Source organism: Notamacropus eugenii, chromosome 3 (assembly GCF_028372415.1).
Source record: "Notamacropus eugenii isolate mMacEug1 chromosome 3, mMacEug1.pri_v2, whole genome shotgun sequence".
Taxonomy (NCBI): Eukaryota; Metazoa; Chordata; class Mammalia; order Diprotodontia; family Macropodidae; genus Notamacropus; species Notamacropus eugenii.
Genome location: NC_092874.1, coordinates 397,344,296 through 397,371,162, shown reverse-complemented (window position 1 = coordinate 397,371,162; position 26,867 = coordinate 397,344,296). Strand labels below are relative to the sequence as shown.

Genomic DNA, 26,867 nt, shown 5'->3' with positions numbered 1-26,867 from the left:
AACTCTTAACAAGTGTTTGATAATTGAGTGGCAGGAAATCCAACAGTCAATTCTGGTAGTTTTTCAGGAAAAGGTTGGACTTGCCTATTTTAGATGATTGACAGCTTTTTTTCAACAAGGAAGAAGCAACCAGAAAGTTAAAATTGTGACCAGAGATGAAATGGAGACAAATGAGCATTCAGACCAGGGGCTTAAACACGAGGTAGGAATGGTTCAGATATAAAAGCTGAGGAAAGATATGAGGAAATGAGACAGCCTGACCTGGTAGAACTTTGTTTTAAAGGAAAGCCTTGTTAAAGTGTACAGAGTATCAGAAAACTGGTTATATCCTACTATTGTTAATCCTTCATGAGGAAATATATTTTGGACCCAAAATAAAAGGCTAAAAATTTATTTAGAATGGCATCTCTTTCTGCTTTTTGCCTTCTAGGTTTGAAGCTTTGTTCACTGAACTGGAAAACAGAAAAAAAGATCTGGGTATTGCCAGCTTTGGAGCTTCTGTCACAACTATGGAAGAAGTCTTCCTTAGGTTAGTAATTATCAATCTGAAACCAGTAGTCAGGATCGAGGAAGAAAGTGTTCCAGGTATAAGGACTCAGCCAGCAGCTGAGAGATGGAGTGTCTTGGCAAAGTGTAACTGGATCAAAAAGTACATGTCACAGAGTCATCTACAATTATGAATGGAGAAGAGAGATTGAAGGGAAATGTGGGTTTGGAAACAAATACCAGTCTAACCAGAGTCAGAATAATCAAAATGTTATTGGATTTTACATTATAACATTTTACACTGATATTTGTTTGAAAAGACAAGACTTGGAAATATATGTGAGTTCTGTTCCACCCAAAGTTACTAATACTACTGAGGGTAGGAGGACCACAAAGAATGACATCTGTAAAAACCTTTAGCTTTTAGAAAAACTGAAGCTTCAGAATGAATGAGTAAAATGATTATTGTGGGATGTGGGACTGAATAGAATAGTCACTTGAGAAATATTTAACAACCGAAATAACTCATGAGAGTAGATCTAGAGAAGAGCAAGGCTGATAAGCAGGAGAAAGGAAGGTGGTTGTTGTTCTATCATTTCAGTTGTGTTTGACTCTTTATGACCCCGTTTGGGGTTTTCTGGGCAAAGATACTGGATTGGTTTGCCATTTCCTTGTCCAGCTCATTTTCACAGAGGAGGAAACTGAGGAAAATGGAGTTATGACTTGCCCAGTATCACAAAGCTAGTAAGTGTCTGAAGCCAAATTTGAACTCAGGTCTTTCTGACTCCAAGCCTGGGACTCGATCCATTTTACCACCCTAAAGGCAGGATTAAGTACAAGGGCAGCCAAAATCCATAGAGGTTACTGCACCAGGGCTCAGTTCTGTTGGATAACAGTGTGTACCTATAGAAACAGGTAGGAAATACCTTGTTTCCTGAAGTAGCCATTATTCTGATTGGAACTGATAAATGAAATTTAAAACCACTGTAAAAGCTAAAAGCTTTATATGTGCCAGCAACTTACACCATTTGTCTATAATTTTTACCCTGATATTCCCCTTCTCTGTAATAAAATAATTTATGTATTATATTGATGGCACATTAAGCAGATGTATAGGCCAACAGGTAAGAACTATTGTCTGTCTGTCTGGTCATCCTTTGTTTTTGAAGAAGACCAAGACGTCAGAGAAATGATGACATGACTTGCACTTGACTTGGTTGTGACGGAGGGCTGTGCAAGGTCACCAACCTCACTTTCTCCTCCTGAGCCATCTCAGTCCAGTGACTAGATATTCATCAGGATTACTGGAGGTGGCCTAGGATGCAATGGGAGACCTTGGCCTTTTTAGGCTGGCCTTTGTCACGTACTCACTTAGAGGGAGATAATGCCTATTGAGTGAATAGGTCTCTTTAAGAAGTAGTCAGGGAATGGCCCTTTTAATGAACAAAAGAAAAAATAACTAAATCAACAGAAACTGTTACTAGTGATAATCACTCTAAGCCAACCATTAAGGGGAGTTTGGACAGGGACCTATTGTTGTCCAGCCCATGGGCTTCAGAGTGCACTGAGTTTAAGGTTTTGGGAAAAGGAAGGAAGGGAGAAGGGAAGGAGGGAAGGAAGGAAGGAAGGAAGGAAGGAGGGAAGGAAGGAAGGAAGGAAGGAAGGAAGGAAGGAAGGAAGGAAGGAAGGAAGGAAGGAAGGAAGGAAGGAAGGAAGGAAGGAAGAGAGGGAGGGAGGGAGGGAGGGAGGAAGGAAGGAAGGAAGGGAGGGAGGAAGGAAAGAAGGAAGGAAGGAAGGAATGAAGGAAGGAACGAAAGAACGAACGAACGAACGAACAAAGGAAGGAAAGGACATCTAGCCAGTAAACCCCAAAGCCCCAAAGGAAGGGGAGAGGAAGGTAGAAGGGAGAGGATGAGCTGGGTTACTCTACTTATTGTCTGTGTTCATCCTTCGTTTTCAAAGAAGACCATGATGACATGACTTGCACTTGACTGTTTTTAGTAATGGAGGGCTGTGCAAGATCACCAACCCCACTTTTTCCTCCAGTAAGAACTATTATTACAGAGAATAAAGAGTTTTTAAAATTTAAAAAGACTTTCCTATGCCAGGGGTGGGAAACCTGCAGCCACAAGGCCACATGTGGCCCTCTAGGTCCTCAAGTGCAGTCCTTTGACTGAATCCAAACTTTACAGAAAATAGTTCCTTTTATTAAGGAGATTTGTTCTGTGCTGTTTGGATTCAGTCAAAGGATCATACTTGAGGTCCTAGAGGGCCATGTGTGACTTTGAGGCTTCAGGTCTCCCACCCCTGGCCTAGGTCATCTAGTCTAACTCATAGTTAACCAATTCTTTGTACAATATACCTAAGACCCAATTCAGGTTCCACAGATAGGAGGCCTTTCCTGATTACCTGATGCTTGTAGTTCCTTCCTTTCTAAGTTTACCTTCTATCTTGACAACAACTATTATGCCTCCCCTTCACTTTTCTTCAGGGGGAAGATGTTCCCAGTTCCTTCAATCCATCATCACATGGAATGTTCTTGAATTCCTTCACCATTCTTATTGCTTTCAAGAGAATATGTTGCAGTTTGCCTTTCTGATATCTCAAACTGGTTGTCCAATTGGTATCTTAAACTCAGCATATCCAAAACTGAACTCATTTTCTTTACTTCTAAACTATCCCACCCCACTCCACTCCCTTTCCTATTACTATAGAGGGCAATATCACCCCCTCAGTCCCTCAGGCTCAAAACTTAGCAGTTATTCATTACCTCACACCTGGACTATTGCAATAACCTGCTTCCAGTCTCTCCATACTCCAATACATTCTACATTCAACTATTAAAGTCAGTTTTCTAAAACACGTCTGATCATGTCATTACTGTACTTAATAAATTCCAACGACTTCTTATTACTTCCAGGAATAAATGCAAAATCCTTTGTTTGTCATTCTAAGTCCTCCATAACCTAGCCCCCTCCTACCTTTCCAGTCATATTGCACATTGCTCTCAACACATCCTCTTCAACTCAATGACACTGGCCTGCTAGCTATTCCATAAACAAGACACTCCCTCTTTTGGCTTTTGGAATTTTCTCTGTCTGTCCTTCTGGAATGCTGTCTTCTCTCCACCCTATCTATTGACTTCTCTGGTTTCTTTTAAGTTGCAACCTAAAATTCCACCTTGTACAGGAAGTCTTCTCCAACTTTATTAAGTCCAGTGCCTTTTCTCTGCTAATTACTTCCTATTTATCTTGCATATAGTTTTATTTGTATATATTTGCCTATATGAGGAGGAGGGCAAAGTGGAGCAAAGATGGCAGAGTAGAGAAAGCACTCAGTCGACCTCTCCCAATATTTCCTTCCACATAATTTTAAAATAATTCTTCAAATCAAATTCTGGAGAGAAAGAGCCAAGAAAAGGTCAGAGTGAGACATTCTTCTGGATCAAGACAACTTAGGACATTGGACAAAGGGATGGAGGCTGGCTGGTGTAGATGAAACGTCAGTGGTGGGATGAGGAGGGAACAACAGAAGCATTAGCAGCTTTGGGAGCTCTGAAGCCATAAATGGCAAGTGGGCCTGACCTCTGTGCTGAACTCGGATAGCAAGGCTAGAGCAGCTCTACTGCCTACACTCGTATCCAATTTATAGTTCAAGGAGGAAGAGGAGCACTTCTGATCAAGAGGGAGTAGAGACCCTGAAGAGCCATATCAACTGTGGTCCTCAATGATTAGGGACCCTTCCAAGGGAGGGCCCAAAGCACAGACCAGGAGAACAATGACCATCCCTCTCCCCTGATAGCACCACCTTTGAAGCTCCAAAAAACTTTCAGACTTCTAGAACTAGGTCTGAAAATAGACATGTGAAAAAGCCTGAAGCTTGGGACAGTGCCCCTTTCCATCTTACCCCCACCCACTGAGAACAGAGCCTAACTTTAAAATAAATTCAGAGTCAAGAAATGGGTTGTAAAAATAAGCAAACAGCAAAAAAAGAACCTGACCACTATAGGTTACTATGGTGACAGGAAATATAAAGACACAAACTTACAAAATAAGTCAAAACAGCTAAAAGCAAAGTCTGAAAGAAAAAATATATAAATTGGACACAAGCCCAACAAGAACTCCTGGAAGAGCTAAAAAAATTATTTTTAAAATAAAAAAAGTTGTAGAAGAAAAATTATATAAAGAAGTTGGGGGAAGGAATAAATTATGAAAAGAGAATCAACTGCTTGGTAAAAGAGACACAAAAAAACGCTGAAGAAAATGGCACCTTAAAAAACGGACTTGGACAGATGAAAAAAGAAAAAAATGTGTGAAAACTCACTGCATAAAATAATTCTTTAAATATTAGAATTGGGAAGTAGAACCTAATGACTCCATGAAACATCAAGAAACAATAAAACAAAATCAAAAGAATGAAAAAATAGAAGGAATGTGAAATATCTCATTGGAAAAGCAAGCCACCTGAAAAATAGATCCAGGAGAGAGAATTTAAGAATTATTGAAATCCACAAAAGATGTGATCAAAATAAGAACCTAGGCATCATATTTCAAGAAATTATCCAGGAAAATTTCTCTGATATCCTAGAACCAGAGGCTAAAATAGAAATTGAAAAAAATAAATCCACCAATCACCACCTGAAAGAGATCTCAAAATGAAAAAATCCCAGGTATATTATAGCCAAATTCCTCAGCTTCCAAGAAAAGAGAAAATAGTTCAAGCCACCAATAAGAAACCATTCAAATATCATGGAGCTATGGTCAGAATCACACAAGATCTAATAGCAACCATGTTAAAAAGGCAGAAGGATAGGAATATAACATTCTGTGGTATTTGTCAAAAAAAATAAGAGCAAGCATTTGTAACAGGAATAAATGTGAAACCTTCCCAGTAAAATCAGAGGTGAAATAAGGATGCTCTTCATCACCTCTATTATTCAAAATTGTATTAGCTATAGCAGTAAGACAAGAAAAAGAAATTGGAAGAATAAAAAGAGGTAATGAAGAAACACAACTATCTATCTTTGTAGATAGGATGGTATTCTTAGAGAACTTTAGAGAATCCACTAAAAAAATGGTTGAAACAACATACAACTTTAGCCAAGTTTCAGGTTATAAAATAGACCCACATAAATCATCAGCATTTCTATGTATTACCAACAAAGCTCAGCAGCAAGAGATAGAAAAATTCCATTTAAAATAATTGTAGACAATATAAAATATTTGGAAGTCTGCCTGCCAAGGCAAACCCAAGGACAATATCAACACAATTACAAAACACTCTTCACACAAATAAAGACTAATCTAAACAATTAGAGAAATATCAATTGCTCATGCTTTGACTGAGTCAATTTTTTAAAAAATGACAATGTACCTTAGTTATTTATTCAGTGGCATACCAATCAAAAGAGTTCTTTTATAGAGCAAGAAAAAATAATAACAAAATTCACCTGGAAGAACACAAGATCAAGAATATCAAGGGAATCAATGAAGAACAAAGGGAAGGAATGCAGCCTAGCATATGTGATTTCAAACTATATTACAAAATGGTGCTTGTGAAAACAATCTCATACTGGCTAAGAAATAGAAGGGTGGATCTGTCGAATAAATTAGGTACACAATACATAGTAGTAAACAGTCTAGGCTTTTTGGATAAAAACTCCGTTTGACAAAAATTGTTGGGCAAACTGGAGAGCAGCTTGGTAGAAACTAGCCATAGACCAACACCTCACACAGTATACCAAGAGAAGGTGGAACTGGATAAATATTTAGGCATGAAGGGTGATGTCATAAGTAAATTAGAGGAGCGTGGGAAAATGTACTTGTCAGATCTATGGAAAAGGGAAGAGTTTATGACCAAACAAGACATAGAGAGGATTATAGCAAGTAAAAAGGATAAATTGGTTACATTAAATTAAAAAGGCTTTGCACAAATAAATCTAATGCAGCCAAAACTTAGAAGAAAAATAGGAAATTGGGTAAAGCAAATCTTTAAAGCAAGTTTCTTTGATAAAGACTTTATATCTTAAATATGTAGGGAACTGAGCTAAATTCATAAAAATGCAAGCCATTCTCCAATTGATGAATGGTCAAAAGTTGTGAACAAGCAGTTTATAGAAAAAGAAATCTTAGCTATCTATAATCACATGAATAAAAATTATCTGCATTAGATTGGAGAAATACAAATTAGTGATTAGAAAAATATAAATTAAAACAATTCTGAGATACTACTTTACATCTACCTGATTGACTAACATGACACAAAAGGAAAATGCCAATTCTGAAGAGAGTGTGGAAAAATTTGGACACTAATGCACTGTTGGTGGATTTTTGAAATGATCCAACTATCCTGGAGAACAATTGGGAACTATGCCCAAAGGGCTAGAAAACTGTGCATTCAGTGCAGACCTAGCAATACCCAAAGAGATCAAAGAAAATAGAAAAGGATATATTTATACAAAAATGTTTTTAGCACTCCTTCTTGTGATGTCAAAGAATTGGAAAGTAAGGAATTATCTATCATCATTATCATCATCATCATTATTATTATTATATTTAGTTCTATTTATTATCTATTAGTTGAGGAATGACTGAACAAGTTTGTGGCATAAAATCATGATGCAGTACTATTATGTTATAAGAAATGATCAGCAGGATGGTATTAGAGAAACCTGAGGTGACATATATATGAACTGATGCAAAGTAAAGTGAGCAGAATCAGGTGAATATTGTGCATAGTAACAGCAAATGCAGGAATGATTAACTATGAAAGACTTCGCTTCTTTGACCAAGACAATGATCCAAGACAATTCCAAAGGACTCATGATGAAAAATGCTATTCTTTTCCAGAGAGAGAATTGAGGAAGTCTCACTACAGATTGAAGCATGTTTTTTTCACTTTATTTTTCTTGTGGTTTTTTTTGTGTGCTTTCTTTTCCAACATGGCTCATATAAATAAGTTTTTCATTACTTCAAATTTAAAATTGATATCATATGGCTTGCCTTCACAAAGTGTGGTGGAGGAGAAGGAAGGAAACAATTTGAAACTCATAGTTTTTAAAAACTGATATTAAAAGGGAGTTTTTTACATGTAATTGGGAAATATTTAATGAAATAAAAATACATTTTGAAGAATTTGTATGTTATCTCACACATAAGATTTTAATCTTCTTGAGGGCAGGGACTATCTTTTGCCTCTTTTTGTATCCCTAGTACAGTCCTGGCACATAGTAAGGACTTAAGTTCATTGAATTAAATTGAACTATGTCTTTTTAAAACACATTTTAGGTTGTTTTTTTTTTAATTTTCATTGTAGTTACTTCCTATCTCAGTCCCTCCAAACTGAAATCTTGCTTGTAATAAAGAAATCTGTTAAGCAAAACATATGACACAATGAGAGAATTTGACGGTACATACAGTAATAGCTATAGTGGTCCCCTACCTCTTTGCCATGAAGCGTGAGTTATGTGTTTCAGTATCTGTTCTCTGGTACCTAGTAGTGGTAGGTTTTCTGTTATTCAGGGCCTGAATAAATAATTTGATTTTCTGTTACTCAGGGTTCATTTATTGTAGGCATTGCATATATTGTATAGTATGCAATATTAATACTTTTTATTTCTCTTTTCATCACCTTATACAAATCTTTCCAAATTTCTCTGAGCTATTCATATTTATCATTTCTTTATGACCAATAATATTCCATTATATCCATATGCCATTTTTAGCCATTCCTCAATTAATGGATACCCGTCTTGTTTCCAATTCTTTACTGCTAGAAAGAGGACTATAGTTAAAAACTAGATGTTTAGTAAACCTGAGCTTATGTCTTTGGCTTCATTGAGGGTATATGCTCGGTGATGGGCTTATAGGCCAATGAGTATGAAAAGTTAATTTTTATCACATAATTTCAAATTGATATCAAAATAGCTGGACCAAATCACATATATACAACTTCATGTATCAGTCTACCTATCTTCCCATAGCCTCTCCAGTCTTCTCATTTTTGTCATCCTTACCAATTTAAGTAATGTGAGATGAAATATCAGCATTATTTTTATTTGCATTTCTCTTAATATGTGTGATTTATAGCATGTTTTCACATAATTGTTATAGTTTGTAATTTTCTTTTTGAAATTGTTCATAACCTTCAACTTCCAGTCCTTTGGAGAATGGCTCTTTGTCACCTTCTTGTATATTTTGGATATCAAACTTTTATCCATGATATTTGATGCAAACATTTTTTCTGCTTTACTATTTGTCTTCTAATTCTGCATTCATTGATTTTATTTGTGCCAAAGATTTTTGATTTTATATACCCAAAATTATTCTCTTGTTTCTTTTATGATATCTGATTTTTCTTATGTACTTAAAAATACTCCTTCACTTATAACTGGGAAAAACAACTGATCTCATTTTCTTCTGATTTTTAAAGCTGTGATCCTTAATATTCAGATTGCATATCCAATTTAAATTTCTTTTGCTATATAGCACCAACTATAAACTCAATTTTTTCTAAATTATTTTCCAGTTTTCCCCTCAGTTCTTGTCAAAAAAAAGGAGTATTTCCATTGGAAGAGAAACAGTTAAATAGGGAAGAAATTTATGCAGCATATCTCTGATAAATGTCTCATTTTCCTGATATTTAAGAAAGTGATTCAAAATTATAAGAGCCATTGCCCACTTGATGAATGGGCCAAGAATATGAACAGGTAATTCTCATTGAAAGAAACTCAAGCTAGCTATAGTCAGTAGGACAAAATTGCTTCAAGCCACTTATAATTAGAAAAATATAAATTAAAACAACTCCAATATTCCATTCCACATACATCATATTGCCACAGTTAACAAAAAAAAAAAATTGATAAACAGAGACTGGGAAAAAAACAGTCATATTGATGCATTCTTGGTGAAGCTGTGAATTGGTATAGTCATTTTGGAAAACAGTTTCCAATTATGTCCCAAAAGTTACTAAAGTAAACACCATTATAAAACCTATACCCCAAAGAGTTCAGAAAGGGCATATATGTCTAGAAAAAAGTATGAATAAGGGGGTGGAGCCAAGATGGCAGAGTAGAAAGACACACATATGGAGGCTGCCCACACACAGCCCATAAAACACCTATAGAGAGGGACTCTCAACAAATTTTGGAGCAACAGAAGTGGAGAACAACAGAGTGGAGGAGATTTCCAGCCCAGGGTGACCTGGAGCAGAGCTCAGAGCATGGAGCCCAGCCCAGCCTTGGCCACAGGGCTCATGAACAGCCCTCAGGGGTGGAATCTCCAGTCACGGAATCCCCAGTCCCAGCAGCAGAAGGTCCACAAATCCCTCAACCCACAGGCACCAAAGGTCAGTGATGGGGTTTATTCAGCTGGCCAGGAAGGGAGAAGCGCCTTCACATCAGGCAGGCAGTAGGAGTTCTCAGGGCAGCCCCTACAGCAACCTGAGATCATAGCTGTATCCTAAAAACCCCTGGGGCCACTGAAGAGCTGAGTCTTACCTCAGCCTTGTGTAGACACCCTGAGGCAGCTGGTCTTTGTCTCGCCCTGAATGGAGGCCCTGCCCCTGCAGCTTGATTGAATCCCACCCCCCAGTGCTAACTTGGCAGAACTGGAGGTCAGATGCCTGTGGAGAGAAAAGGCTGCTAAGATTCTGGGCACAAAAATCCATCCCTGTGCCCAGACCAGCACACACTTGATTGTGCCACCTTGGAGGAACTGATATCTTACAGATCCCCAGAGTATACCCTACTCTTGACAAAGGATCCAAAAGTCAAGTAACTGTTTGAGAAAATGCCCAAAAAAGGGAAAAAAAATAAGACCATAGAAGGTTACTTTCTTGATGAACAGATATCTCCTCCCATCCTTTCAGATAAGGAAGAACAATGCTTACCATCAGGGAAAGACATAAAAGTCAAAGCTTCTGTATCCCAAACATCCAAAATAAATGTTCAATGGGCTCAGGCCATGGAAGAGCTCAAAAACGATTTTGAAAATCAAGTAAAAGAGTTGGAGGAAAAACTGGGAAGAGAAATGAGAGAGATGCAAGAAAAGCATGAAAAGTAGGTCAACACTGTGCTAAAGGAGACCCAAAAAAATGCTGAAGAAAATAACACCTTGAAAAATAGGCTAACTCAATTGGCAAAAGAGGTTCAAAAAGCCAATGAGGAGAACAAATGCTTTAAAAAGCAGAATTAGCCAAATGGAGAAGGAGGTTCAAAAGCTCACTGAAGAAAATAGTTCTTTCAAAATTAGAATGGAACAGATGGAGGTTAATGACTTTATGAGAAACCAAGAAATCAAAAAACAAAACCAAAAGAATGAAAAAATGGGATATAATGTGAAATATCTCATTGGAAAAACAACTGACCTGGAAAATAGATTCAGGAGAGACAATTTAAAAATTATGGGACTACCTGAAAGCCATGATCAAAAAAAGAGCTTAGACATCATCTTTCCTGAAATTATCAACGAAAACTGCCCTGAGATTCTAGAACCAGAGGGCAAAATAAGTATTGAAAGAATCCACCGATCACTGCCAGAAAGAGATCCAAAAAGAGAAACTCCTAGGAACATTGTGGCTAAATTCCAGAGTTCCCAGGTCAAGGAGAAAATATTTCAAGCAGCTAGAAAGAAACAATTCAAGTATTGTGGAAATACAATCAGGATAACACAAGATCTAGCAGCTTCTACATTAAGGGATCAGAGGGCATGGAATATGATATTCCAGAAGTCAAAGGAACTAGGACTAAAACCAAGAATCACCTACCCAGCAAAACTGAGCATAATACTTCAGGGGAAAAATTTGTCTTTCAATGAAATAGAGGACTTCCAAGCATTCTTGATGAAAAGACCAGAGCTGAAAAGAAAATTTGACCTTCAAACACAAGAATCAAGAGAAGCATGAAAGGGTAAATAGCAAAGAGAAATCATAAGGGACTTACTAAAGTTGAGCTGTTTACATTCCTACATGGAAAGACAATATTTGTAACTCTTGAATCTTTTTTCAGTATCTGGGTAGTTGGTGGAATTACACACACACACACACACACACACACACAGAGAGAGAGAGAGAGAGAGAGAGAGAGAGAGAGAGAGAGAGAGAGAGAGAGAGAGAGAGAGAGAGAGAGAGAGAGAGCACAGGGTGAATTGAATAGGATGGGATCATATCTTAAAAAAATGAAATTAAGCAGTGAGAGAGAAATATATTGGGAGGAGAAAGGGAGAAATGGAATGGGGTAAATTATCTCTTATAAAAGAGGCAAATAAAAGACTTTTCAGTGGAGGGAAAAAGAAGAGAGGTGAGAGAAAAAACATGAAGCTTACTCTCATCACATTCAGCTAAAGGAAGGAATAAAATGCACACTCATTTTGGTATGAAAACCTATCTTACAATACAGGAAAGTGGGGGAGAAGGGGATCAGCAGGGTGGGGGGATGATAGAAGGGATGGCAGTGGGAGGAGGGAGCAATTAGAAGTCAGCACTCTTGGGGAGGGACAGGGTCAAAAGAGAGAGCAGAAAAAATGGGTGTCAGGATAGGATGGAAGGAAATATAGTTAGTCATACACAACACAACTATTATGGAAGTCATTTGCAAAACTACACAGATATGGCCTATATTGAATTGCCTGCCTTCCCAAAGGGTATGGGTGGGGAGGGAGGGATGGGGAGAAGTTGGAACTCAAAGTTTTAGGAACAACTGTTGAGTATTGTTCTTGCAACCAGGAAATAGAAATACAGATAATGGGGTATAGAAAGTTATCTTGCCCTACAGGACAAAAAAGAAGATGGGGACAAGGGAAGGGAGGGATGATAGAAGAGAGGGCAGATTGGTGATAGGAGCAATTAGAATGCTTGGTGTTTTGGGGTGGGGGAGGGGAGAAATGGGGAGAAAATTTGGAACCCAAAATTTTGTGGAAATGAACATTGAAAAGTTAAATAAATAAATAAATTTTAAAAAAAATTTAAAAAACGAAAAAAGTATTAATATCAGCTCTTATTGTAGACAAAGAACTGGAAACTAAGAGAATGTATCAGTTTAGGAATAGATAGATAAAATAGGGTATATGAATGCAGTGAAATGTTGTTATACTGTTAAAAAATGATGAAAGAGATAGTTTTCATAGAAACCTGGGCAGACTTCATTGAAATAAATTGAACAGAGACTGGAGAAAACTGTATACCATAAAATAAACATTGTAAAAGCAAGCAATTTTGAAAGATGTTTAAGAACTCTGATAAATACAGTGATCAACTCTGCTTCCGGAGGATGGATAATGAAGAATGCTACTCATGTCCTGAGAGAAAAGTGGTGGATTAGTGTGGAGAAGGAAATGTACAGTTTGGGACCACAACAAATATAAGCATTTGTTGGCTTTACTTGTTGCAAGGTTTTAGTACCAAAACCACTTTAATGTCCAAGTGTTGTTTGTTAATTGTTTCATCATGTCAGACACTTCATGATCTCATTTAAGGTTTTCTTGGCAAAGATTCTGCAATAGCTTGCCATTTCCTTCTCCATCTCATTTTACAGATAAGGAAACTGAGGCAAATGGGATTGTGACTAGCCCAGGGTCACACAGCTAGTAAAGCATAAGATGTCGTTGGCTTTTTTATCTACTGTGTCATGCAGTTAACACATGTTTTGTCTGTTGTTTAATATAGTCCCCAGATATCTTAACATCTTTCTTATTCACCAGTCATGAAGTTAATTGGAGGATATTTTTTCTTTTTTAAATACATCTTACACAAATTGACCCATCATGTAAAGATCTTGTTGGATATGGGATCTGTCATCTAAAATGTGTGTTATTCCTTCCAGCTTTATTTCATCTACACATTAGACAGATACTCCCTCTACCTTGCAATCTTTGATGAAAATGTTGACTAACATTTACCCAAGGATCCCCTTGTGGCAGTGTAGTAGAGATCTCTCTCTAAGTGAACAATGAACTACTAAATTACTCTTTAGAAATTAAACTACTCTTTACTCTTTAGAACATTCATTCTGAATATTCCAAATGAACTGAATTGATACTATCACTTATCCCATTTCTCTCTATTATCATTTCAAGCATAGTATGAGAGATTGTACAAATTGCAGTGCTGAAATTTAAGTATGCTATCAATCAACAAGCATTTGTATAGTTTTATTTCTTATTCTGAACATGAAAAGAACATTTTCATACACACAGCAGAATACAAAAGGGTAGGGTTCTGTACGAAACTGAATCTCTTACCTTTTCCTGGAAATATATAGTAGATTCTTCAAATTACTTTCAAAACTATCCTGCTTTTCTAGGCTTCATCCTGAACTTCTTTCTCCTATCTTCTGTGCATTTTTTTCAAAATGTTTCAATGATACCCTTTTTTTAACAGCACTGTGTCTAACTCTTTTGCCCTTAGTATTCCCCCACCCCCAATCAACCAATAGGAAGAAAGGGGAGAAAACCATTGTACCAAATAAAGTCAAGGAAAATTAAGGCAAGCAGTGGCATATCCAAAAAAGCAAGTCTCTGCACCCTGTGTCCATGACGTCTCGATCAGAAACTGAACATGCTTCATCATAGGTCCTCTGAAGATATGGTTGATCATTGCTTTGATCAGAGTTCTTAAGTCTTTCAAGGTAGGGGAGGAAGGGAGAGACAGAGACAGAGAGAGAACTAAACAAAGGTATTATGCCATGACTCTGAAAATCTCTTCCTTACCCAATAATGAATGTGTTTTTCCTAGAGAATACTAAGTAATTTGTAGGTATCACTTTCATGTATTGGTTCAATGTAACCTCTCAGTTTAAGGTTAAAGCCTTCATTCACTCCCATTTTTTGGTGCACATTAAGAGTTTTGGACATTTTTCTTTGTATATGCTAAGAATTTTACTGAGTCCAAATGACTTTTATTTATTTTTTATTCATTAGCAAAAAAAAACTACATGATATGTAAAATTTTTTTTAATTAAGAGGTTATTAACCTTTTTAATGCAATGGACCTTTTGAAGTTAAGGATACCCTATGAATGCCTTCTCAGAATAATGTTTTTGAATTAACTAATTGTGTAAGATTAAAAAGAAAATTATTTATATTGAAACTGATCAAAAGACAAACAGTTACTATTTACATTCACTCTGAGCCTGTATCATTTCTTTGAATTCTTGAAATAACCCTATAGGACTATCCTTCACTGAACAGATGAGAAAAGTGAGACAAAACAGATACTATACCTTACCTAAGGTTCTTGAATTATTACTAAAAGAGCCAGAGCTTAAATGCAATTCTGACTTAGTTCAGTGATACTCCAACTACACAGATCCATACCCAGGACTAAAGGAAAATGGGAACAAAGAAAAGTCAGAAAAGAGTTGGTGACCTTGAAGTTTAGTATGAAGCTGCCCCTTGTATATTCTACACTTGATCCAAACTAGCCAAATATCCCTTCTGCTTAGATGACATCTCGTTGTCTATTACCATGCCTTTGCATAGGCTACCCTGTGCCTAGAATCCACTTCCTCACCTCTGCCTCTTAGGTTCCCTTCTTTACTTCAAGGCTTGTCTGAAGTGTTCTGTCATACAAAAGACCTTACCTACTTCCTCTAGTCATTGATGTTTGTTGCTGTGAAAATGCTTTGTTTTATATGTGTGCATATGTATTCACTCACTTACAGACATATGTACATAAATATATGTACATATATGTCTTTAGGGAGAGACACACACACAATATGTATTTAGTATTGGTTTATCTCCATGTTTTCTCCCCAATAGTATGTAAATTCTTTATGAGCAAGGTCTTTGATTTTTGTCTTTGTATCCCCTGAGATTGGCACAGAGCCTTGCGTATAGCAGATTCATAATACATGTTTGTTGACAAGTGAGTGAGTGAATAAACAAATGAATGAGTAGTAAGGAAGAAAAATTGAAAACAGGATGTGGATAGTAAGGACATACAGGTACTAAAAGCAAACAATTCAGATAAGAATCCATAAAGAATAAGAAAGGAATGAAAATGATCATTGAAAGGCATTGTGATCATATGAAGGGTATGTTCCAGGCTCTTATAAGAAAAAAAAGTTCTTTACATAATTTCTTTTTTAACCTCATGACAACCGTCGAGGTTGGTAGTACAGGTATATCTGCTCACATAACCAGTTCTTTCCAGTATATGGAAAATATTTATTTAGCATTCTCACCCTAAAGATTGTATTATTTAATAGAGATCAAAACTCAAGATACATAGCCATTTGAGCCTTGTCATTTGAGTAGCCACCTCTGGGCCCTGGGATTCCCAGGTTTGTGTTACAAGATCTCTTGAATGTGTAGCCTTTTATGCCACTGGAAATTAATGGTTTTTTTTTTCATTTTCCTTAAGTATGATCTCAGAACTTGTTGCTAATGATGTAGCTTACAGAAATACTAAAATTTTGTTGGCTACCTCAGGAGTGTTGAAAGGGATTTACTTTTTTGTCTTCTGTGCCTCTTCCTTCTACTCAGTAATCATACTGAGAAATCTCAAGTGTTTCATCAATTATCTTGATTCATATTCCTAAAAGGCAAATATATTTTAGCTGTAATTATAATGAAATACTTTTTGGTACAGGGTTGGTAAACTGGCAGATGACCAAATGGATCTCCAAGCCATGGAACCTTTATCATTGTGGTACGAGAATGAGGAAATAACCAGAAAAGAATCAATTGCTAGAAAACATCATCTTTCGAAAAAGAATTGGTTTAAGAAGTTCGTGAGCACAAACGTATTGAATACCTCTGCTCAGATGGCCAACACTGGCGTGAGTGCATTCCTTGGGATGGAAAGACTGCTAGACTTGGTTAGGGCAAAAGTTTGTTTTGTACTCCATAAAATTTGAAGATGTCAGCAATGGAAAAATTCATCCATATTTAAAGTACTGTCCACTCTACTGTAAACCTATTAATATCTGACTATTGACATCTGGAATGGATTTATACTATTATAAATACTACCAAGGAGATCTCTTGCAAATACCATGAACTGATATTCATTCTTCAGAGTCAATTATCTCTGCTTTAGGCTACACATTTCATCTCTGTCCTCCCACCTCCCACATTTATTTGTCAGTTCAACTAAAGTTGACCAGGCCCTGGTAAACTATATTTAATCAACAAATGGATCATTGATTCCAAGTTAGGCATTTCCACTGGAAACAATAACTGTCTTATGAAATATCACCATGTCCATAGGTTCAGTGAGAGGAAACAGGTTATTTTATTTATAAGAATGCAAGTGTCTGTCAAACTCCTAATCTACCACCTTATTTGAAAAGGTTAGCAGCTGTAAAGAGAGGAATAAGTATAAGAGAATAGGATGGGGTAAAAAACACAACTGTCAAATTTTATATTATTATTATACAAAGTTTACAAATATAGCTTTGTGAATGAGATGAACTTACTTGTGTAACAAAAGACAACAGAATATATTAGAAAGCAGAATTCAACAATATGTTCTTTTTAATATGCTTGAAACATTCACATATGATTAAAATGGGCTAGAGCAAAATCCATTGTGTTTTAGCTGATCTCAAAAAAAAAAAGCAGACACAGCAATCAGAATCACAGAAAAGGCTACAATATTTGTAGCCTTGATAAAAAGAGATAAGCAGGGAAATTACATTGTATTTAAAGGCATCATCAATAATAAGTCAATATCAATAATTCATATATGTGCAGCAAATAGGATAGCATTTAAATACTTAAAGAAAAGTTAATCAAATTAGAGGGGAAAATAGACAGTAAAACTACAATAGTAGTGGACATTAATATGCCCTTTTCAAACCTAGACAAATCTAACCAAAAAAGAAATGCAAAGGAAAGGTTAAGGACCTGAATAGAACTTTAGAAAAATTAGAGATTACAGATCTTTGGCAATTACTGAATAGGAATATACAGGAGTTTACAAAACTGACCGTGTATTAGGGCATTAAGACCTCACCAAAAAAACATAGAAAAGCAGAAATACTAAAGACATCATTTGCTCATTGAAATGCAATAAAATTTAAATTCAATAAAGGGCCCTTAAAGAATGAATTTTAAAAGTAATTGGATATTAAATTGCAGAATTCTAAAGAACTGGTGGGTCAAAGAAACAACCAAAATTCCATCAAAAAATTACAATGCTACAACCTATCAAAACTTATATGATACAACTAAAGCACTTCTGAGGGGGAAATTTTTTTTAAATGTTTGCTTCGACAAAAGAAAGAACAAATCAATGCTTTAGACATGCAGTTGGAAAAAATTTGAATACAGCCCCCACCTAAGCAACAAAACAGAAATTCTGAAAGTTAGAAAAGGATTGTCATTATCATTATTAATAATAAATTTGATTCTTAGTAATTTTATTAAAGAGCCAGTTATTTAGCTTTGTCACTCTTTCTGCAAAGAGGGTTTTATAGTTGATTTTATATAGCTCCTGGGTGACTCTTGGCAAACATACTTCCAACTACCTTTTAATTTAGTTGTGTTTGGTGAAATTCATCTTTCTAGCTCATCATGCTAGGTTTGTGCTATATAAAAACTAGTTACAACTTTTAGCAACAGTAATAATAATACTAATAACTAATCAACAATAACAACTAGCATTTACATAGCACTTTAAAAATATTTCATTCTTACAGAAAACCTGTAAGTAGATGCTACTAGTTTCTCCATTTTACACATCAGGAAACTGAGGCAGGCAGAGGTTAAGTGACATGTCCAGAATCTCACAGGTTGTGTCTGAGGGAAGATTTGAAATCAGGTCTCACTGACTTTAGATTTACAATAATTGAAAAAGAACTTATCAGAAACTACTTTATCTAACTAGATGCTAACCAAATGATAAGTTAGAGGAAATGGACAAATATTTTTAAGAATATAAATTACTCAGTTTGACAAAAGAAGTAATAGACTATTTTTAAAATGCAATATCAAAAAAAGAAATTGAACAAGGGGTATATGAATTCCCAAGCAAAAGGATGTACAAATGAATTCTATCAAACATTCACAAAGAATGGTTAATTCCAATATTATGGAAACTGTTTGCAAATTAAACAAAAAAAAGGCACTGTTCCAATCTCTTTCTATGATTTCTAACCCAAGGGAAGACACAGAAGAAAAAGAAAACTTTAGATCAACATCCCCAATGGACATTGATGCAAAAAAATTAAATAAAATGTTAGAGTCAAGTTCATACTACAAATGTTAGGTTGGTTTAACAATGTCATGAATAAAAAATATGACTATATCAATAGATGCTAAAAATATTTTTGACAAAATCTAAAACTTATTTCTCTCACTACCTCTAGAAATCAGTGGGGAAATTGATTTTAATATATTAAATAACATTTATCAATATCCAAGAGAAAACTATTTATGTAATGGAAAATAGAGGCCTCTGCAGTAAGAAGAAAGATAAAGCAAGGATACCCATTATTGCCACAACTATTTTAATATACTACTAGAAATGCTAATGATAGCAATGACAAGAATAAAAAGCTGATGAAATAAGCATAGGCAAAGAGGAAATAATCAGCACTTTTGACAGACAATATTGTGGGATATTTCAAGAACCCTAAAGAACTGGTGAAAAATTAATTGAAATAACATTACTTTAGCAGAGTTGTAGGGTATGACATAAATCCACAAAAATCATCAGTATTCATAATATATACATATGTGTATGTATATACGCATTCATATATATATATACATATATATATATAACCAACAAAACCCAGCATGAAGAACTAAAAAGAGAAATTCCATTCAAAATAATTACAAAAATTATTAAATATTTAGGAGTGTATCTATCAAGATTCTCCCAGGCACTATATGAAACTAACTATAAAACACACTTTATGGGGAAAAAAATTTTAAAAAATTAAACAATTGAAGGCACATTAGCTGCTTGTGGAAAAATGAGTCAATATGAAAAAATTGACAATATTAACCAAATTAATTTACTAATTCAGTTCTGTACCAGACTCCCAAATAAATATTTTATAGAGCTAGAAAAAATAACAAAAAACCCATGTGAAAGAACAAAAAGTTAAGAATCTTAAGAAAAATAATGAAGAAAAAGATTCCCATTTTTGGAATTGACCAGTTGAGATCTAGTATTGGTTGAGCAGAATCAACCAGTACCAGATCTCAAACTGAACTACAGTGTTACAACTATTAGAATTACTGATTTAAAAAATAGGTTGATGTGTGAAACAGATTATATATGCACCATACAGAAGCAAAAAAGTACAATAGCATAGTGTTCAATAAACCCAAAGAGCCCAGTTACTGGGTAAAAGATTCAATATTTGATTAAAAAATAGATTTAAATCAATATCTCACCATACACCAAGATATGCTTCAAATGGATACATGAACTAGATATAAAATTTCACATCATGCACAAATTAGATAAGCAATGAAGAAATTGTTTTTCGTATTTTTGGATAATGAAAGTTTATGATTAAAGAAGTGATAGGGAGGATCACACAAAATCAAATGTACAATTTTGATTATGTGAAATTTTTAGTTTTTACACAAAATATCCACTGTAGCAAAAATTAGAAGGAAATGGATAGTTTAAAAAATCTTCACAGCACATTTTTCTGATAAATATCTTCTTTATAAGATATAAAATGAAATGATTTAAGTTTATAAGATCCATTCCCTTACTGAAAAATGGGCAAAGAATACGAACAGTGTATTTTGAATATTAAAAATCCAAGCTATCAACAATATGAAACAATGCTACAAATTACTAATAATTAAAGACACACAAATTAAAGCATCTCTGAGATTCCCCCTACTTATTAGATTGACAAAGATGGCAAAAAATGAAAATCACAAATATTGGAATGGGTATGGGAAAATAAACATATTGCTGCACTATTGATGGAGATGTAAATTTATCTAGTCTTTTTGGAAAATGATTTGGAATTATCTTCAAAAAGTCATCAGATTATGTATATCCTTTTAATCTAGCTTTACCACTACAAAACCTATCTCTCCCCCTGCCCCAAGAAATGAAAAAAATAGGTACAAGAAATATATATACAAAAATAATTATAGAAGCTTTGTTTCTGTAGTCAAAAAACTGGAACCTAATGAGGCATCCTATTGGTGAATAACTAAACAAATTGTAGTATATGAATGTAATGGATGTATCTTGCCATAAGAAATGATGAAATGTATAGTTTCAGAATGAATTAAGATTTCTGTGAAATGATAAATAGGAAATTGAGGAGAACAAGGAGAATCGTTAATATAATAATAAGTTTTTAGAGAAAATCAACCCTACCCTAACTGCTTCTTTCTCATTCCCCATCCCAAATGCCCCAGGAAGCAGTAAAAATACTTCTGGAATTTGACTCAATCACTCTTGGTCCTAGTAACAAATGGTCCTGTAAGCAAGTGTGTATAAGCACCTATTCAGAGATAAGAACATGTTATGGTTTTTTTTTTTCCAACCCACTAAACTGCAGTCATTTTAATTCAATAAGTATTTATTAAGCACTTACTATGTGTAAAGTACTCTGTCTCATAGGTGCTAGGAATATAAAGACAAAAAAATAAAATAGTCACTGTCCTAAGAGATCTTACATTCTAATGGGAGAGAGGAATGATTTGTAACACCCTTTATAATAATTAGTTTACTTTGAGCCTAGGAATAATAATATCCCCTAATGTCTATATGGTTCTCTCCTTTGAAGCGTAAGAAAGTTTACTATACAGAAGTGGAGTTTAATTATAAATACTGTAACCCTAAGGAAAACTGAGCCCATTCATATGTGTGCATATGTGTGTATACACACCCACATACATATGCACACATGCACACATTCATGCATATGTGTATATTTTAGATAAATTTATAATACACTTATCTCTAGTTAACCCTTAGCTTCTTTGTGATGGAAGCAAAATTCAGCTTACTGAATTGTGAGTAATGATTTAGCAGATCATTTGAAAGGAAAAAAATTGAATAATGAATTATTTTATACTTTCTCTATATATATATAATATAATATAATAATATATAATACATATATATATTATACACTAGGAGAGGAATTTAGGGAAAGGGGACAATTCAACAATGACCACTTTCTTCAGGAGACATTTTGTGATCACTCCCCACTGCTAATGCCTTTGTCACCCCAATCAATTATATATGTCTGATCTAAACACATAGACATACATTGCATTTACCCCCTTGGAATGTAAATCTATTGAGAGGTAGTCTATTTTATTTGTGTCTTCATATTTCTAGCACTAAGCATAGTTCCTGGCACATTTAATTAATAAATTGATTGGTTGATTAGATCATCTTTTCTAGGAGTTTGCTAGTAAATAGCAGAAAGATATATAATGATAGCTTAAGGGGATGGTAGAGTTAAATATATATATATACATATATACACACATATATGTGTGTGTATGTGTGTATAGGTATACATACACACCTGTGTGTGTATATGTATGTATGTATACATGCACATATATACACACATATACACTCACACACACATTATACACATACATATATATTTTTTAAGGTCAGAAAATAAATACCTGAGCATGTTTGTAAGCAGCAGAGAAGGTATCAGTATATAAGGAGAAACTGAAGATGAGAGAGAATGAGTAGATGATTAAAGGGGCAAGCAACTGGAGTTGCTAGGAGGGGATGGGACAAAGACAACCAGAGAAAATGTCACTGGTAAATAATTGGACAGCATTTTATGCAGGGAATAGAAACTTTGGAGTTCAGGAACCTCTTCTTTCTGCAGGACCTCATCAGCCCTGGGACTGACACCTCATCAGTGCCTTCTGCTGCTGGGGCCCCTCTGATTGGAAGGTTGAGAGCTCCTCCTAGAATCTCCATTGAAGGAGGTTACCCAGGCTCATCATCTCTTTGTTTCCTACCTGGGTACACTCCTCATGCCCTCATGACAGATACTTTCCCTCCCTTCTACTTCTTTTTTAGCTTCCTTTTTTTCTTTGTTGTCTTCACCCTTAGATTGTAACTACTTGAGGAAAGAAACTTTCTTTTTTTGTGTTTGTATTCCTACAACTTAGCATGGTACATGGCATATGTTCTGTCAACCTGAAAGTTTGGTTAAAAGAAGCAAACAGGCTAGGTGATATGCAAATCCATATTATTTATACCCTTAAGCTAGTTCAGGCTAGTGAATTTGTACATACAAAGAGCCAAAATATGAATTCTGATTGTCTGATAAAAGAATGACAAAGTTTTTATATGTTTTAGGACAATCCCAGGATGTCTGTGTCTCTCAGATCTATGGTCTCCATATGTGTTCAACCATACCATGAGAAGGGAAGTTTCTTAGTTGAATAAGTTGTAAATATAAATTGACAAGAAAATTGACAAAGTAGTGTCAGTTGGAAATTATAATCCCAGGATATCTATTTTTCCCTGTATAGTATGTGCCTCTGGGATACCAAGATAAGACAAGTCCCACCACTCTGGTTGCAGGCACCTTGTCACAAACAGGTCTTTGAAGTTGTTGACACAGGAAAGAGCTTTTTTAATTCAAAGCTAAGCTCTCTGATTAGTTTAGACTTTATCCCTTATTGGGGTTCAAAATGGACTTCAAGTCGAATGGATTGCTTATGTCTGAGACCATTGTAATGGCTATGTATTTCTTTTCTTATTCTAGTGTAAGCTCTACTACCAGCAATTTCATGCCATGTTCAACAAAAGAGCTTTGTACTGTTGGCGCAACTGGAAGATGACATTGATACACATTTTGGCACCTCTGGTATTCACTTCCTTAGTGCTCAGTAGCTTTAGTTCTTTAATTTCTCAAGACAGCCCGGTCTTGAAATTGGATTTGAGTATATACGACAAAACCATTGTCCCTTTCTCTGTCTCTGGAAATACATCTCTGATTAAGAAGGTCTCAGAATACTTGAATATTATGCTAAAGAGTAAAGGACAACATCCCAAATTAGTGACAGGTAAGAAACATGTGATTACTGTGAGATGGTGTGAACAACTGTCCATTTCACGAAATAATAGCATTTAGAGTCAGAAGGGAAATGAACAAAGTTACCTAGGTAGGAAACCAGAGTACTAGGAATTTGAATTCTTCCTTTGACTCCAAACTCAGTGGTGTCTCTGCCTCTGTGCACCATGCCTCTTGAAAAGAGGTTGCACTCTGGAGAACTGGGGTCGGGAGGAAGCAGGAGGAGCAGCAGGTGGAATATAGGCTTGGAGAAAGAAGTACAGCTTTCTTGGCCTTTGTCCCCAATACTAACTAGAAGCAATTTGACTGCAAACATCCCTCCAACTTTCAGCTACCTACCATATGCCAATGACTGAGTGTATGGATTAAGATATTAGGTATTACCAGAGTGTAAGAATGTGTTTCATGAACCTCTAGCTATCCAAGGTCTCCCAAGTACAGATTGGTATATAACCTGAGTGACCCTAAATACATGGTGCATATTAATCTTCTGCTTTCTAAGTATGTTTTATGGAAACAGTAAGTGTGAAAGCTGAATGAACTGACTCAGGATCAATTCATTCTGGGGGCACAAATCCAATGGCAAGGAAATATACATACACACATACATACATACACGTATATGCATATATACATGTATATACACTTTTTGTAATTTAACCTGAATTTTTGTGAAGCTGTAGTTATTTAATTTTTTTCCAAAATAAAATTTTATTCTTCTGTTTGGGGAGTCAAGAGTACAGAGATGTGAAGGAAATTCCTTTTTCTCTATGTATCTTGTAAGTCCCTATTTACATATATATTTATCTTTCTCATGAGAATGTCATCTCCTATACGTTTTTGTTTCTTTGTTTCTTTAGCATTTAGTTCAGCATGACGTGTCTAATGAGCCCTTAATAAGTGCTTTAAAATTGATTGATTGTATAACACTTTCTCTGAGTTCATCTTCCCACCTCCTACTCATTCTAGCAAGGCTGGGTCCCCAGAGGGTGATGCTGAACCACCATGTGGGGACCTAACCTGCCAGGATACATGAGTGTTGAGAGAGTAAGACCAAAGAGGATGCTCCAATTAATTGACTGATTGATTATAGCTTTGGGGTTCACTTATTCATTGTTTTGTGGATTTAGGGAAATAAATCTTATCTTTCCTTCTCTATGTATGATCTACCCAGTTAATTTTCTTGCTTGAGATTTAGGTTTGTGTCTAGTGTTTTGTCATTTTAGTCTTTTTTTGCCTATTCATTCTTTTTTTTTTCTATTCATAGCAACTTGTCTTAGGCTTCTTTTCTCATGGTTTGGTCCCTCCTACTCTTACTACTGGGGGCCTGTTCTCTTTTGTGTAGACCCCTGACACTTAGCTTGAGTTAGTCATCTCAAATTGGTAGTTGGGGGAACTGGTAACATCCTAGCCCTGCGTGACCCCTTATAGGAGATTACTGACCACAGTTAGGTTTCTAGGCCCTTTTCCTTCAAGCTGTAAAACCGTGAGTATCCTCTGGGTAACACAATTTTTAATGCTTTGAAGAACCAGTTTTCAAAATAGCTCAAAGATAAATGCATGTTTAAACAAAATCACAGATGATGTAATTATAAAAAATTAAGACTTCAGCAACTACTAAAATAGCAAGGAGACCAATGTCACTGGATCACAGAGTATGTGGAGAGGGAATAAGGTATAAAAAAACTGGGAAGGTAGGAAGAGCCCAGGTACAAAATGCTTTAAAAGTTAAAGAAAGGACTTTATATATAATCCTGAAGGTCTTAAGGAACTGCTGGAATTTATTGAATGGGTCTGGGAAGTGGTTTACAAGAAGGCTGGGAAAGGATCCTTTATGATAAGCATCTTTCATGATAAGAGACTGAAATATCTCTCATAAAAGCCCTGCCCAGACCAGTTGTTTACTTTTAAAAGCACATAACATAAATAAGCAAAATTTTTTAACTAGAGCTCACACAGCTGTAGTTAATGATCAAGGTATAATCAGAATGCTGGTTTTCCAGCTCCTTCTATAGTATCCTTTCCATTATACTTAGTTCCTTCCACAAAATCAATTATTTGTTCAAATAGTCCTAAGGCTAATAATTAACTCTAAAGAGATAGATAAACCTAAGCAGTAGTACCAAAATTAGAAGGAAATGGTAATAATGTCATAATCTACTCACCTCTACTTATAATCACTGCTTAACTAATTTTTGGTTGTTCCTTTTTTTCCAATGAATTATTTTTATCTCATCTATCATATCTGTACTTTGGAAAACACCGTCCTGGCTCTCAGCTTATCAAAAGCTTTTTTAAACTGCTAGGTTTTGGTATAAGAAATACACAGGACTTCTTAACCTAGGGTCCATGGACTTGTTTGGTTTAATAATTGTGTTTCAATATAATTGGTTTCCTTTCTTCTTCTGCATATTTTATTTTATGCATTTAAAGATGTTACTCTGAGTAGGAGTCCATAGGCTTCACCATCTGCCAAAGAGATTTGTGCCATGACACAAAAAAAGGTCAAGAACCTCTGCAACCAATTTTCCTTGCTGAATTATTTGAAAAACTGCTTTGAGTATTCTAGTAAAAGAACCTTACCTATAACTATACTCTGTTGATCTCATGCAATTTTCCTTTGCTCCAAAATCCAGTGTTCACTAAGAAAGAAATCTTTGATAACTCATTCTCCCACCCCCAAGTCCTGGGATAATTCTTTCCAAGCTAGGGAACAGTTCGCCAAGTTTTCATATAACACTCCTTTCTTTTTCCCCTTCCTATTCATAACATGCAGTAAATTATGTTTTTAATCCTTGTAGTTGCCATTATTGTATAATTGAGATGATATCTGATTTCTTTGGAAATTTTGCTCTGGCACAAATAGTTTTAAAGGCAGACATTCTTAGAAAATTCATGTCATTTTAATTCCTGAACCTTTGAAAAAGAAAAGATTTAAACCAAGTTACATAATAGTTTTCTTGTTACAGCATTAGGGAGTCAATAAAGAAAGAGGATTTGAGAACAGAGCCTTGTAACTGAAACAGAGACATGCTAAATTTTAAAAATCTGCTTGTATATAATACTTGTGAAACTGAAAAGGAGAAGTTCAGGGTCAGTTTGGGGGCAACTTGGGATATACCAAGATAATTAAAAAATTGAACTTGAAAGCGGTGGACTCACTGTACAATGCTTTGTCTAAAATGTAAATCTGTTGAACAGTTACCAGTGTTTCAAGTACAATGTGTCATGTTAATGTGGCTAATAGTTATCATATGCCCTTGGTCAAGATATCCAACTCTTAGGTCACCTTATTTCCTCATTGTAAGGGCAACCAGAGACTGAGAAATTATTCGAAATGTTTAATAAAAATTCGTACTCCCTTCTGCATTTCATTAGAGATGGAACC

General features: G+C 35.4%; 1 protein-coding gene across 5 annotated transcripts in view; it reads left to right on the top strand.

The window, feature by feature from the left end:
• LOC140497226 (phospholipid-transporting ATPase ABCA3-like) overlaps positions 1-26,867 on the top strand; it is a 309,351-nt gene that overhangs the window by 194,322 nt on the left and 88,162 nt on the right. For all 5 annotated transcript variants that reach the window (XM_072597909.1, XM_072597910.1, XM_072597908.1 and 2 more), the window contains exons 17-19: positions 431-529; positions 16,075-16,264; positions 23,171-23,471. In XM_072597909.1, the coding sequence (XP_072454010.1) occupies positions 431-529; positions 16,075-16,264; positions 23,171-23,471 (590 nt within the window). The remainder of the gene's footprint in view (positions 1-430; positions 530-16,074; positions 16,265-23,170; positions 23,472-26,867) is intronic.